We start from the raw sequence: 16,074 nt of genomic DNA on the forward strand, positions 1-16,074 counted from the left end.
TAGATTGTTTATTTTTGAGATTTTTCTTGTTTTTTGAGATGGGCCCGCATTGCTATAAACTTCCCTCTTCGAACCGCTTTTGCTGTATCCCACAAATTCTGGCATGTCGTATTTTCATTTTTATTTGTCTCCAAGTATTTTTTGATTTCTCCTTTGATTTCTTCATTGACCCAATCGTTGCTCAGTAGCATTTTGTTTAATCTCCATGTATTTGTGGCTTTTCTGATTTTCTTCCCATAGTTGATTTCTAGTTACATACCGTTATGGTCAGAAAAGATGCTTGGTGTTATTTCATTCTTCTTAAATTTATGGAGACTTGTTTTGTGGCCTAATTTGTGATCAATCCTGGAGAATGTTCCATGTGCATTTCAAAAGAATGTGTATTCTTCGGTTTTTGAATGGAATGTTCTGTATATATCTGCTATGTCCATCTGTTCTAGTCTGTCATTTAAGGCCAGTGTTTCCTTACTGATCTTCTGTTTGGATGATCTATCTGTTGGTGTAAGTGGAGTGTTAAAGTCCCCTACTATTATTGTGTTACTGTCTGTTTCTCTTTTTATGTCTATTAATAATTGCTTTATATATTTAGGTGCTCCTGCGTTGGGTGCATAGATATTTACAAGTGTTATATCCTCTTGTTGGATTGTTGCCTTGCTCATTATTTAGTGCCCTTCTTTGTCTCTTGTTTCAGTTTTGTTTTGAAATCTATTTTGTCTGATACAAGTATTGCTACCCCAACTTTCTTTTCATTGCCATTCGCATCTAGTATCTTTTTCCATCCCTTCACTTTCAGTTTGCAAGTGTCTTTAGGTTTGAAGTGTGTCTCTTGTATGCAGCATATATATGGGTCTTGTTGTTTTATCCAATCAGCCACTCAGTGCCTTTTAATTGGAGCATTTAGTCCATTGACCTTTAAAGTAGCTATTAATAAATATGTACTTACTGCCATTTTTTAACTTTTTTTCCTTGTTGTTTTAGTAGTTCTTCTCTGTTCCTTTCTTCTCTTTCTTCCCTTGTGGTTTGATGGCTTTCTTTAGTATTATGTTTGGGTTCCTTTCTCTTAGTTTTTTGTGTATTTATTATGGGTTTCTGGTTTTTGATTACCATGGGGTCCATATGCAGTAACCTATGTATATAGGAATCTATATTAAGTTGATGGTCTCTTTAGTTTGACCTCTCTCTGAAAGCTTTACTCTTTAACTCCCCTCCTCCCACATTTTATGTTTTTGATATCATATCTAACCTCTTTTTTGTGCATTTGTATCCATTACCCTCTTATCATGGAAATAGATAATTTTTCCTATTTGTGGTCTTCTCTTTTCCTCTTAAATACGTCCATTTAGCATTTCTTGTAGTACTGGTTTCTTGGTGACAAACTCCTTTCATTTTTGCTTGTCTGGGAAACTTTTTATCTCTCTTTCCATTTTGAATGATAACCTTGCTGGGTAGAGTATTCTTGGCTGTAGGTTTTTTCCTTTTAGCACTTTAAATATATCGTGCACTTTCTTCTAGCCTGTATGGTTTCTGCTGAGAAGTCAGTTGATAGCCTATGGGGGTTTCCTTTGTATGTAACTTGTCTTTCTCTTGCAGCTTTTAGGATACTGTCTTTATCTTTAATTCTGGACATTTTAATTATGATGTGTCTTGGGGTGGGCTTCTTTGGGTTTATCTTGTTTGGTGCTCTCTGTGCTTCCTGTACCTGTATGTCTGTTTTCTTCCTTAGGTTAGGGAAGTTTTCAACTATTATTTCTTCAAATAGATTCTCTGCCCCTTTGTCTCTCTCTTCTCTTTCTGGGACACCTATAACACAGATGTTAACCTGTTCAGCTTGGGTAATTTCTTCTAGTCTTTTGTCCAGCTCACAGATCCACTCTTCTGTATCCTCTACTCTGCTTTTGAGTCCCTCTAGTGAATTTTTCATTTCCAGTATTGTATTCTTCATTTCTGATTGGTTCTTTTATATATCTTCCATTGCTTTGTTGACGTTCTCGCTGAGTTCATCCATTCTTCTCCCAAGATCAGTGAGCATCCTTAACACACTTTGTTTGAACTCTTTGTCGAGTAGGTTGCTCATTTCTGTTTCGTTTAGTTCCTTTTCTGGGGTTTTGTCCTGTACCCTTACTTGGAACATATTCCTTTGCCTCCTCATTTTGCCTCTTTCCCTGTGCTTGTGTCTACGTATTAGGTAGGTCAGCTATGTCTCCTGCTCTTGGAGAGGTGACCTTATATAAGTGATGCCTTGTGAGGCCCCGCAGTGTGCTTCCCTCAGTTCTGAATGTTCCACGAGTGACCCCTATGTGGGCTACATGTGTCCTTCTGTTGTGGCTTGGTTGCTCTTCCTGTAGGCGCCCAGGGAGGCCGAGTTATGCCCCTGGCCAGCTGTTGTAATGCTCAGGTGCTTGTAAAGAGCCTCTCAGTCTCTTTATCAGGTGTGGGGAGCCCCATCACAGTTGGCTGCAAGTTCTAATAGCACATTTGTGTTGCAGTATTTCTATTAAGTGAGTAGGCCCCCAGTGTGGCAGGTTATTAAGCTCAGGGGCTTACAATTGCTATAAGCCTCCAGGCTTGAAGTGTCTTGTCAGCTCTCTGAGGATTGCAGCTGGGTGGGGCTGGCCTCTGGCACGGGAGCACCCAATTGTTTCAAGCTTTGGAAGGTGAGGCTAACCCCTAAGTTTCTGTTTGAGTAGCACAAGTCTTGTGCAGCTGACAAGCCCTGCCACCCACAGGTCCACACACACAGTCAACACAGTCCTGCCCGTTGTGCACCCTGACCTCCTGAATTGGACCCAGTCTCTCCAAGGCAGGATCCCCACACACTCCTCCACCGCCCCACACTCTCCACCTGCTCCTCGCGCATGCCCTGCCCCACAGAGGTGGACCCACTCACCAGGCTGTGGAGAATCCAGGCAGCTCACTGAGCAGGCCCACAAGTTGCCCAAGGGCTTGTCATTGGGGTCAGTCCTTAGGGTGGGCTGCCTGCCCTGGCTGAGCTGGATTAAATCGGTGCTCTAGGGGGTGGGGCAGACCCTGGGCTAGCAGTCCCCAGGGAGAACTCCAGTGGCATCTGCCAGCATCTGTGTCAGCACGTCCACACCGGGCCACAACAATGGCTGCCGCCAATGTCCCAGTCCCTGGAAAGGTCTCACCTCTCACTGAGAGGCACTCAGAGCCTATCAGGTGAGTCTCTTTTCACCAAAGCACTGTGCATCTTTCTTTCTGGTGATTTTAGGTTGCTTTCTGAAGTGGGTGAGTTTGTGCCTGGGCCCTTTAGGAGCCAGCTTTAATTTCTTTGTGAACCAGCTTTTCTGGGGATATTCCCCAATGTTTTAGTAGTAAGCAAAGTCAGATATTATACCACGCCTCTCGGTTGTGCTGGGTCCAAAAATTGCCTATAGCGGGGGCGCTCCCCAGCTCAGGTCCCCACTCCTCCACGGAAGGCTGCGTACCTTTGGGCTGGTCCCGGGCAGCCATGAAGCGCTGCAGCTTGTGAAGGTGGCACTTTTTCTCTCCACAAGGGAGTTTCTGCCTCTTCCCCCTCAATTAGGATTGTCATTTGTTGCAGGAGTTCCTCTTATCCAGTTTTCAGTTCTCTCTCAGGGGTAATTTTTCCACGAGTAGTTATAAATTGGCTGTGTCCGTGGGAGGAGGTGAGTTCAGAGTCCACCTACGCTGCCATCTTCACTTCTCTCCTCTGAAGTTTTTCTTAAGTTTATAATCTCAAAACAACAAATACTTGTTGAGGACCTTCTAGCGGCTCTACAGCATGCTCAGCACTGAGTTGTGTGCAGAATTACCTGGCATGGTCTGGAATCCAGAGGAACTGACATTCTCTACTCCTTTAAGTTACTGGGAGGTAAAGGACCAGCCTGATTACCTGTGCCCTTCCCTACCACTCAAGTGGTTCAACAGAATTCTAGATTTAGAATAAGCCCTTGTTAATATTTAAGAGACACAAAAAATAAAAATCTCTAAAGTTTATTCCTAAAACGATCAGTTAATAAAATTTTATTTAAAATCTACAATGTAGCTTCTCTGAAAAATTTATGAGCGTGATCATTGCCTTTTGTCAAAGAATGCTTGCATGACAGCCACTCTTCTTAGTGTTGGGGTTTGGTTTGTTTGAGGGAGGTTTTTTAGTTTGGTTTTTGAGAAGCCAACCCGTTCACATTTCAAAGTATAAAGGTACCAAAAGGTGTCCAGTGATGTGTCTCTTGCCCTGTCTCCCCCTGGACTCAGTTCTTCTTTCTTCAGGTAACCATGTATATCCTTACAAAGATATTTCCTTTATGTCTCTATCAATAAATAAAATCTATATATAATCTGTATTATACAGATAAAATCTCCTTTCTTTTATACAAATGGCAACATACCATAAGCGCTGTTCTATACCTTGCTTTTTTCTTCTTATAATATATCTTAGAGGTTATCACATATCCTTAAGTAAAGACCATCTTCATCCTGTCATACCATTATTTATGTCTAAACTATTTCTGCTCTTTTACTATTGCAAACAATGCTGCAGTGAATAACTTTTGTACATAAGTTAGTATGCATTTGTGCAAGTAAATTGAGAGGATTAATTCCCAGAAGTGGAAGTGCTGGGTCAAAGGAGTATGTACGTTTATAGTTCTGATAGTTTGTCAGCTTGCTTTCCATAGAGATGGTTCTAATTTACACTCCTACTAGCAATGGATGGAGTATATTCCCCACACCTTCAGCCTTTTTGGTCTTTGCTTTTCTGGTAAGTGAAAATGGAATCCCAGTATAGGTTTTAGTGTACATTTCACTTATTATAAGTGAAGGCTTATAATTATTATAACTTATTATAAGGCTGAGCATCTCTCCATATGTTTCAAAGTTGTTTTTATTTTCTGTTCAACTCCTTTGCCCATTTTTAATTTTTTTTTTTTTTTACTATTGGTTGTTGGTCTTTTTCTTAACGATTTGCTGCAGTAGGGATAACTGCCCTTTGTTGGTTCTATGATTTGCAAATATTTTTTCCCAAGTTTTCATGTGTCTTTTGAGTTTGCTTTGGGTGGTCTTTGCCATTCAGATTTTTTTATGTAGTCAAATATGTAAGTTTTTATTTAATGGCTTTTGGATTGTAGGTCATGTTTATAAAGGAACATTTGAGGGAGGCAGCCCCTGTTGTTACCGTGGACAGCCTTAGCAAACTTGAAAGAGGAGTGGAATAAAGAACAGCATGGGAACCTAAGATGGGGAAGTGGATAACTTCTCGTCGGAGTAAGGGCCTCACGATATGGCCTTGCTATTCAGTTTGACTTGGACTTCTAGTACTATTGTATCAGCAGATTTCTTGTTCCAGACAACAGAAACTGACTAGTTAATTTAGGCAGAAATGGAAAGATATCAGTGAGTTCACAGAGTCTAAGCAAAGGCCAGATAATAAGGCTCAGAAAATAGGGGAGACCAAAGGAGCCCGTGGCCAAGATCCTGCATAGGCCTGGACCTGGTTAGGGCTGTTGCCGCCAGTGGCCTCACTGCTGCTAGAAACTGAATCCTGACAGCAGGGTGAATTAACTGCCCCCACTTCATTGTGTCATTTTTCTCAGATTTATTATGTCAGTTAGGTCATATTCAAAGTCCCAAGTAGAAGCATTCAGTTGGCCAGACAGTCATGAAAATTATAGACAAATGAAGCTTGAAATCTTAATTTAACCAAAAGCTGGTGAGGAAATAGCTGATATGGAGTTACTTTATTTAGAGTTGTTGTTATATTTCCCTTTCATGTAAAAGTTACAACTTTGTTAAAGAAGATGACCTCTGAAGAAGTTGCATATTTTGTTCTTTCTAAAGATATGAGATACTTGAATGATGAGTTTTATCAGTCTTTAGTCATAAATGAGTTAATTTCTAATACATGCTGAGATGAGATCATTTCGGATCTGTCTGTCACATCATTTTTAGCTTGTTGTAGGAATGGTAATAGTGCATTTAGCACAGTTTTGTTGGGTATTATTCAGCATCTACAGTTTCTATGGAAACAGACTTAACATTGACCTGGATACTCTGAGCATTTTTTTCAACATGCAGTTATTTCATAATGAAAGAGCCTCATATTTTATTATTATTCCAATTTTATTTCACAGTTCTGCTACAATGTAGCGTATGTGTTCCTACACTATGTAATAAAAAACACAAGATTTATGAGAAAAAATGAGATTGGGGCACAACACTCAAAACTTCATCAGTGATACATAAAAAACAATAGAAACCTAATAAAAACAGCACAGTTTTGCACATGTTACGTAGTTAAAAGATACATAAATACTACAATAAATATGTCACTATATCTCTTAAAAGACCTGAAGTTTGCTGTGGGAGTGGAGTTCAGAAGAATTGCAGCTTGTGAGTTGTTCTGAAGTAATGGTGGGAAGATGATGATAAGAAATCAGATGAAAAGTTATAACACCAAATGTGGATGGGCACCGCTCACAACATACATGGTGAACTGAGGTCGCTAGAAATGTTTTGAGGTGTGTCCGTGTGTGTGTTTTGTATGTTCCTACGAGACTCAGAGCAACTGGATGCAGTTTTCTGCATTCTCCTAGTGTTTTTCATGGACAAAAGTCACATTCTGCTCAAATTGTTCCCACTTATATCAGTTGCATTGGAACAAATTTATACAAGTATTATAGCAGAAATGACTGGATTTTTCCTAGAATAACTCAATAATGTATGTTTTAAAGCATAATTGGGATTAGGTAAAAAAATGACTAATGTTTTGACTTCATAAGATTAAAGAAATGGCTTGAGATGATCTTAGTTTTTAAATTAACACTGTTGTATATTTGCGCTATGTATAAATTGGGATGGTATCTCCATTTGAAGGCTTTAGGAGTCAGATGCCTTTCATTAAAGAAATAGAGTAACACTGTATTGGCCCTCTGATTGGTTGATGAGAACCCTTATTGGAGGTTAAAATCAGTTTCAACTGTATATATGTACAATGGAATATTATTCAGCCATGAAAAGGAACAACATTCTGATATGTGCTACAATATGGATGAACCTTGAAAACATTACTCCAAGTAAAATAAGCCAGACACAAAAGGACAAATATTGTATGATTCCACTTTTATGAGATACCTAGATAGGTAAAATCATAGAGACAAAAAGTAGAATAGAGATTACCAGGGGCTAGAGGGAAGGGGGAATGGGTAGTTATTTTTTAATGGGTACAATTACTGTTTGGGATGATGAAGTTTTGGAAATAAATAGTAGTGATGGTTGTACAACATTGTGAAGGTACTTAATGTCCCTGAATTGTACACTTAAAGCTGGTTAAGATAGTAAATTTTATGGTATACATATTTTATCACAGTAAAAAATCAGTTTTAATTTATTTCATCTGATATTTATATCTTCAATATTACCTGGATGTACCAATAATTATACAGTGATACTGTAATATTTCTAAACATTGATCAGACTGACTAGGTGACTGGTTTGTTTTCTCTTGTCAAAATTTGACTACTAAATCGAGATGTTTCTTATAATACCTAGCAATTAAAGAGTTTTTCTGGAATTTCACCAATTCCTTTAAGAAAGTCAGAATTTTTGTTTCTTCTAAGGGAAAGCAGAAAAACATTTGTTAATCTGAATGTTCACATATGTATTTAACAAATTAACTATTTTACATTTGAGTAGCAGGCCAAAGTACCCTGGAATTTCTTCCTCACTGTTATAGACCCTGGAATGTTTAAGCTCTTGACTGTAATATTGAATTTCTGGTGAACTAGATAAAACTATGTTCTTGAAGTATTTGTCAAAGGAAATAATTTGAGAAAACTGGCTTTCCCAATGACTTCTAGTAATCATAATAATTGAGTAGTGTTACTAAGCTGGGTCAGAGATGAATTTTTTTTAAGAAAAAAATGCTACAACAAGTGGTTTTCTTAGCTTTATCATGTGATGAAATTTTTTGTGTTTTTACTTGTTTCTATGTCTCCTAAAATGTTATTCAATTGTATTTCAGGTTGCAACAAGGACAGTGTCCGAGCAGGCTGTAAAAAATGTGGCTACCGTAAGTCCATTAACAAATACCGTTTGTACAGTGAATCATTGCCTCTTTGGGTAATATGACTTAGCATCCTGATTTCAAGGCCCTGGGCATAGCCCTTTAGCCCCGTTATTTAGCTCAGATTTGCAGATGATTCAGAAATTCCTCTGTCAGCACTAAATATTCACTTTTCTTCCTTGCTATAAACTCAGTGACAGGTGGCTGTATATCTGGTGACTAGCAAAGATGTCCTGAAGTACAAGTGGAGTAGAAGATTTAGGAGTCTGGAGAAAGTATATTCCAAAAAAAAAGTACATATATGCTTATTCTTTTACTCCTTATTCTTCTAAATACTAGGTGGAGAGGGAAAAGCAATGAAAACTATTTATGAAGGGTTTTCCTGTTTATTGAATTTATTCTTTATAAGAGTGAAATTGGTCCCAGAATTTCTGTTCACTGGCAAAAATTTGATTTAAACAATCATTAATCACCATTATGATTAATGGAATGGAATGAAAAGTAAACTTTAGCATGTGCAATTATATACTCTAAATTTGTAATTATGCACTGTAAACAAATATCATTTCTATAGTTAAATGTAACAATTCCTAAAGCTTTGATAACAGCTATAACAGGAGCATTTGCTGTTTTCTAAATTGTTTGGAGACCATGCAAATGAGCCTGGATTATCGTTAATATTCCAATCCATAGAAGAGGGTTTTTTTGTTGATTTTTTTTTTTTTTTTTTGCTGAGGAAGATTGGCCCTGAGCTAACATCTGTGCCCATCTTCCTCTGTTTTGTATGTGGGGTGCCACCAGAGCATGGCTTGATGGGCAGTGAATAGGTCAGCACCCGGGATCCAAACCTGCGAACCCTGGGCTGCTGAAGCGGAGTGCATGAACTTAACCACTCCACCACTGGGCTGGCCCTAGAAGAGTTATTTTTTAACAAAATAAAAGTGATTTTTTAAAAAAAGATTTTTGTGCAAGAACGTGATAAGAGAGGACTCAGGCATAAATCTCCATTAGAGGGCCTCAGAATAAAAGCATGCTGGAAGAACCACATCACACGCCTCCAAGCAAAGGCTGGAACCTGGCTCAAGGCAGCTTGCTCAATTAGCAGAAGTGGGGGTGTTAGTGTACATATCCTTCATGTAAATAAAAACTCCTGAAGAACGTACTTGTGTGCATGAAATGACTGCATTGAAATCTTTTCTGTTTTTTAAATTTGTTTGTATTTATTTTCCCTTTGTTTATGTTCTTTCAATCCTTGCTAATTTCCACGTTTCATTTTTTTATTCAAGACTTAAGAACCTACTATATATATAAATGCTGTATTTACTTCAAAATCTAGAATGGATTTTCCAGTCTGTCTACTAATACCAGTTTATCTACTTGGAATTCATTTAACTTAAGACTTATAGGAAAGCAATTAAATTCACTTTTTGGAAATAGAATATTTGTTGATCTAGTGTCCTCGTTGCTATTTTATTTTAGACAATAATGGGAGTGTCTGTCATAATCAGAATTTTTTTAGAGAAGCCAAGTAAGCAAATAGTTTTGACAGTCTTTCCAAGTTTAGTTCCTTCTGCTTTATTATTCAGATCTTTGATTTTAAGTAATTAAGTTATTAAACAATTTCTAATTTGTCTCCTGTGGAAAAATTTAGTAATATTTCCCTTCTGGGTTAAATTTACATCTTATAGTTGTTAGAAATGAAAGTCTTCTTGATTTACACGTCTTTCTGATAAAAGTATATTGTAAAATTATCTGTTATTTGGAAGCCAGAATCTTTGTATTGCTTGTCGAGGTAAGAGGAAGGTCAACAAAACCCTTTGAAATGTTTTTAATGCCTAAAAATGTGGATATTCATCAGTCAGTTACAAAAGAGTATTGTTTTTCTATTGTAAAAATAATGGTTTAGATTGTACAATTTAAAAAATTGTAATACTTAGTTGAAAAATATTTTAGTCAGTATGTTTCACTAGTGGTTATATTGTGTTTAAAAAGTTTCAAGTTAAGGATAAATGTCTTACTAAATACCATGGGTCTCGCTTTTTTGTGGCAGAATTTCCTCAGCAAAACTAGAAGAATGGCTATTTCTTTAATGAGTTTTTTAAAAAATTTTTTTGAAGTTGGCAACTTCTGAATATTTATAAGCTACAAGGAAACTAAGCCTTTGACCATGGAATAAATGTCTCAAGTAATTATGATAGTAGTCAGCAAAAATGCTTAAGACAAGTTTAGTTCAGTAGACTCAGTAGTTGAGCATTTTATCGCAGCAGCAGGAGATAAAAACATACCTAAATACCTTTACCGTTTTATTTAACTTAAAATGCTAATCTGTTGATATACAGTCATGACGTTTTCTTTGCTGGTGGGTCTGCTAATTGGTATTACAATAGTCTTTTGAGTGCAAATTACATCTGAAATGCATTTTCTGCTTTTGTAGTTTGTTTCTTCAAAGATGGGCAAGTAGTTAAGATACTTGTAAAGAAATCTGAGTGCAAGATCCTTCTATCATTAGTTCTCAACTCGGGGTGATACCGCCTCCCTGGAAATCTGTGGAGGTTTTTTTTGAGTTGTCCCTAACTGGGTGGGGGAGAGCAGTATGACATTTAGTATATAGTGTCCAGGGATTATAAACATCTGCAGTGTATAGGACAACACTGGACAATGAAGAATTGTCTGGCCAAAATGCCCCCTTTGAGAAACTGGTACCTTTTATCATTGTTTTAGAGTTTTTCCCCCTATCTTTTACAGTCTTCTTGCCAATGCCCAATTTGAAAACTGCTTTTTTTTTTTGCTGAGGAAGATTTGCCCTGAGCTCACATCTGTGCCAGTCTTCCTCTATTTTGTATGTGGGTCGCCACCACAATGTGGCCGCCAGCAAGTGGTGTAGGTCCACACTTGGGAACCAGACCCAGGCTGCCGAAGTGGAGCATGCCAAACCTAACCACTAGGCCACGGGGCCAGCCCCCTGAAAACTGCTTTTTTAAAGCACTTCATCTAAAGCAAGTCTTTCCAAAAGTACAGCTTTGTTTCATGGAAACAACCACTCTTTTCTTTTCCACATTCATATTTTTTGGCCTACATGATATTATATAAACAAATTTTGAAACAATCAATAAGAGACTCTTGGTGGAGTAAAAATCAACAGATGGAGTAAAATATATAGGCATGAGCTGAAGGAAAAGTGACCAAGAAGGTACAATGCCTGGAGAAGGAGTGGGCAGCATCACATAAGCCAAAGGAGTAAAGATTTCCAAAATTGAGGGAAAATTGTCAGGTGCAACAGAAAAGATTTGGGAGAAATGAATTGAAAAATGTTCACTGGATTTGCCAGGTAAGATGCTTTGCTGACCTTAGCAAGATCAGTTTAAGTAGAGTTGTACGTCATGAAACAGACTGTAGATTCAGGCGCGAATGGTGAGGGATAAAAAAGTGGAGAGAGTCTATGTAGTCTCTGTTTTCAAGAAATTTACATGAGAAAAATAGGGAGCCATCTTAGTCCATATGGGCTGCTACAACAAAATACCACAGGCTGAGTAGCTGATAAACAACAGAGATTTATTGCTCACAGTTCTGGAGGCTGGAAGTCTGAGATCAGGGTGCCAGCATCATCAGGTAAGGACCTTCTCTCTGGGTCACAGACTTGTCATTTTATCCTCACATGGCAGAAAGGGCTAGGGATCTCTCAGGAGTCTCTTTTATAAGATACTAATCCTATTCTTGAGGGTACCACGTCTAAATGACCTAATCACCTCCCAAAGGCCCCACCTAATAATACACTCACCTTTGGGGGTTAGAATTTCAACATATGAATTTTGGGGAGACACAAACATTTAGACCATAGCAGGAACATATTTAATAATTCCTAGAAGAGAATATGGGATAAGTGGAGGGTTTTATATTTAAGATATAAGATGTTTATATAGACTGAAGGGATATTAGAGGAGATGTTGCAGATATTGGAGACAGGAGAAGATTGAGCAAGTTCCTCTAAGAGATATGAGAAGGATGCTTCTTAGGTTTGGAGGAAACTAGGTGAAAATAAGTATGGATGTTTTCAGGTGTGGAGACAAAGTAGAAGGAGATGCTGCCTGGTAATCTTAATTTTCTTTGTAAATTAGGAGACAGGATTATCTGTATGGGGAGGAGGCATTGAATGGGACATGGGAGTGGTTGAAGAAAGATTTAAGTCAGGTGTAAGTTTGGAAAAGTCATTGAGGGGAAGTAGGAGAGGAAGTTGACCAAGGACAGATGAAAAATGAAATAATTAGTCTGTGTTGGTGCTCATGTCCATGAATATGTGATTGTGCTCAAGCATTGCTTGGCTGCCCAGGGCTAGGCACAACCCAAAGAAAGGGTAGCTGTGAGCCAAATTAGTTGTTTTACAGTGAGGTATAGTAGCAAAACAAGAATATGAAAGAGTCAAAGAGGCTTATAAAAGAGTGTTCAGATGGTCAGGAATGAGAGAATTGATAGACTAGGAGAAGGTGAAGAGATTGAGTGACTGAAGTTCTCAATGAGAGTCAAAACCAGATCTGTGCATGTGTGTAAGGGAATGAGAAAGCTAGAAGGATATAAGGTTATAGTCAGAGAGTAATGTTGGGGTTTAAATGTCAGAGATGGAACAGTTCGAGGTGATGACAGGAGCATAGTGTGGCGGTGGCATCTAGAATGTCAAGGAACTGAGAAAAGCCATCCAACACCCTAGGCTGTCCATCCAGGCTTATGGAAGGGCTTAGGGTAAAGAGCTGAAGCATGAGCAGCTTCCAAAGACGTCAGTGGATTACATGGTGCTATTACACAGCAACAGAGGGCTGACTGGGAGAGTGAGGACTGCTGTTTGGAAACAGTATTGAGAAGCCTGGAGGATACTCATAACACTGAGGTGAGCTGCAGAGAAGTGTCCTCAGGGAAAAGCCGAATATTCCTTCAAACAAGCAGTAGAGGGAGCATTCTGCCAACAGGTAATGCAGTTTGTCCACTGGAGATTGTGTGTTTCAGAAACTATCATAAAAAGATTGAGAGAGAAGGAGGTGAAGATCGATTAGGTCAGGGGAACAGAAACAGAGCAATAGGAGGATGAGACTTCAGGAAGACATATGAATACAGAGGCCTACATTTTTGGGTAGGAACCAAAATAATACAGATGTGAAACTTGAATTAACTGGGTTTAAGAATTCAGAAGTTTATAGCTTTTATTTTCTGAAAACTGAGGACCTTAGGTAGAGCTGAAGCCTGGTTAACAGTTGTTAGCGTAGTCTCTACACTCTGTAGGACAAGAAATAAGCCAAGGTTATTATCTGTAGGCCGAGGTCATGTGGACACCCTAATTATAAAACAAGAATTCTTTTTATGCATTGATGGATTTTCATCTGCATGGTCTAAATGAAAGTGTAGCTTTTGTTATTACTTGGCACTTAGAGTTGCCCACATAGCCACTCCTTGAATGAGAACAAGGGAGAATATACCTTTGCTTTCATTGGTTCAATAAATCGTCATAACCTGGTACCATGTATTGAATCTGCTTGATGCTGGGGTCTGTACTACGCACTTTAAAGATATGATTCATTGCATTTCATTCTTAAAACAACCCTGTGAAGCAGGTTTCATGGTCTCCATATTTATGAAGATTCAAAACCATTGGCTCCAGCACCAGCTTACCTAGGTACAAACCTCAACTGGCACTTACTAGCTATGTGACATTAGGCAAGTTGCTTGACCGCTCTGTGCTTTAGTTTCCTGTCTGTAAAATGAGATAATTATAGTACTTAGTTCTATAGAGTTGTTGTAAAGATTAAATTAGTTAATGCAAGTGTTTAGATCAATGATTTGCCATAGTAATTCCTCAGCAATTGTTGCTATTGATTATTGTTATTATTACAAATCGGAAAATAGGCTCAGGAGGATTACTCTGTTGTTAAGTGGGAAAACTGGAAATTGAAATCTGATACACTGTGTCCTGGTCTGGTTTTTTTTTCCATTTTTTAAAATTGTGATAAAATATATATAACATAAAATTTGCCATTTTAACCATTTTTTAAGTATACAATTCAGTGGTCTTAATTATATTCACAATGTTGTACAGCCATCACCACTATCCCAAAACTTTTTTGTCACCCCAAACAGAAACTCTGTAACCATCAAACACTAACTTTCCATTCCTCCCTTCTCCCAGGCCCGCATAACTTCTAGTCTACTTTCTGTCTCTGTGAATTTGACCATTGTAGATATTTCATGCAAGTGGAATCATATAGTATTTGTCCTTGTGTATCTGGCTTATATCCCATAGCCTAATGTCTTCAAAGTTCATCCATGTTGTAGCGTATACCATAACTTCATTCCTTTTTATGGCTGAATAAATTTCATCGTATGCTTGTACCACATTTTGTTTATCCATTCATCTGTTGATAGGCAGTTGGGTTGTTTCCACCTTTTGAGTACTATGAATAATGCAGCAGTGAACGTTGATGTACAAGGTTCTGTTTAAGTCTCTGTTTTCAATTCATTTGGGTATATACCTGGGAATGGAATGCTGGGTCATCTATGTTCAGCTTTTTGAGGAGCTGCCAAACTGTTTTCCACAGCAGCTGCATCATTTTATATTCCCATCAGAAATGTATAAGAGTTCCAGTTTCTCCACATCTTCGCCAACACTTATTTCCTTTTTTTTTTTAAATTATAGCCATCCTAGTAGAAATGAAGTGATGTCTCATTGTGGTTTTGATTTACATTTCCCTAATGACTAATGATGTTGAGCATCTTTTCATAGTCTTATTGGCCATTTGTATATCTTCTTTGGAGAAATGTCTATTCAGGTCCTTTGCCCATTTTCTAATCGAGTTGTCCTTTTGTTCTTGAGTTGTAGGAGTTGTATATATACTAGATATTAAACCCTATCAGATATATGATTTGCAAATATTTTCTCCCACTCCGTAGATTGTCTTTTAACTTTCATAATAATTTCTTTGCACAAAAGTTAAATTTTGATGAAGTCCATTTTATCAATTTTTTCTTTTGTTGCTTGTGCTATTGGTGTTTTATATCTAAGAATCCACTGTCAAATCCAAGGTCATAAAGATTTACCGCTATGCTTTCTTCTAAGAGTTTTATTGTTTTAACTCTCATATTTTTATGGTCATTGATCCATTTTGATTCAGTTTTTGCATATGATTTGAGGTGAGGGGTCCAATTTCATTCTTTTACACATGGAAATTCAGTTGTCCCAACACCATCTGTTGAAGAGACTATCCTTTACCCACTGAGTGGACTTGACACTCTTGTCAAAAAGCAATTGGCCATATATATATATGTGTGTGGGTTTATTTCTGGACTCTCAGTTCTATTCCATTCGTCTGTATGTCTGTTCTTATGACAGTACCACCCTGTTTTGATTACTATAGCTTTGTGGTAAGTTTTGAAATCAGGAAGTATGAGTCTTCTACTTTTGTGCTTTTTCAGGATTGTTTTGGCTGCTTGGGGCCCCTTGCGTTTCCATATGAATTGGAGGATTGGCTTCTCCATTTCTGAAAAAGCCATGTTGCTTTTTATAATCACCTACTAAATGTGATAACTTCAAATGTCTTTACATATCTGTGGTCAAAAATTTAAGTTTCTGATCACCTAAGAATTTTTTGCTAATTGTCTACTTAGTCTATTTAGAAAAGAAGTCACAAAAACTGTAATTTGGAATAGAGTTATTTCCTGAGTTTGTTCACTTCTTCTCCAATAGAAAAAAAAAATAGGAAATTTTTTGTAGCTTCATGAGTAACTTGTCTTCTTATCAGTTTAGGATCAGTTTCATTGAAGTAATGCTAAAATGGATGTGAGACAGAGCCTGCTGCCAGTGTGGTTATTATTTAAGTATTTGATTTATTTTAAATATTCATTGCAATATGTGTTTGGATGCAAAGCTAGCTTAAGTAAAGGAAATATTGTATCATCAGGGGTTCTAATCAAAATGCCAGGCTGAACCAACACAGAAAGTCCTCCCTTCTGCTCCAAACCCAAGAGATGCTGGAGAAAAATAGAGTAACAACAAT

At 37.7% G+C, this 16,074-nt stretch overlaps 1 protein-coding gene across 2 annotated transcripts in view; it reads left to right on the forward strand.

Annotated features, from left to right (window-relative positions):
* Positions 1–16,074, forward strand: part of SREK1IP1 (SREK1 interacting protein 1) — a 54,293-nt gene that overhangs the window by 8,864 nt on the left and 29,355 nt on the right. The window contains exon 2 of one of the 2 annotated variants that reach the window (XM_058563998.1): positions 8,000–8,047. The exons of the other annotated variant lie outside the window; for it this stretch is intronic. Coding sequence (XP_058419981.1) covers positions 8,000–8,047 — 48 coding nt within the window. The remainder of the gene's footprint in view (positions 1–7,999; positions 8,048–16,074) is intronic. 2 annotated transcript variants of the gene reach the window in all.

This window comes from Diceros bicornis, chromosome 20, assembly GCF_020826845.1.
Source record: "Diceros bicornis minor isolate mBicDic1 chromosome 20, mDicBic1.mat.cur, whole genome shotgun sequence".
NCBI lineage: Eukaryota > Metazoa > Chordata > Mammalia > Perissodactyla > Rhinocerotidae > Diceros > Diceros bicornis.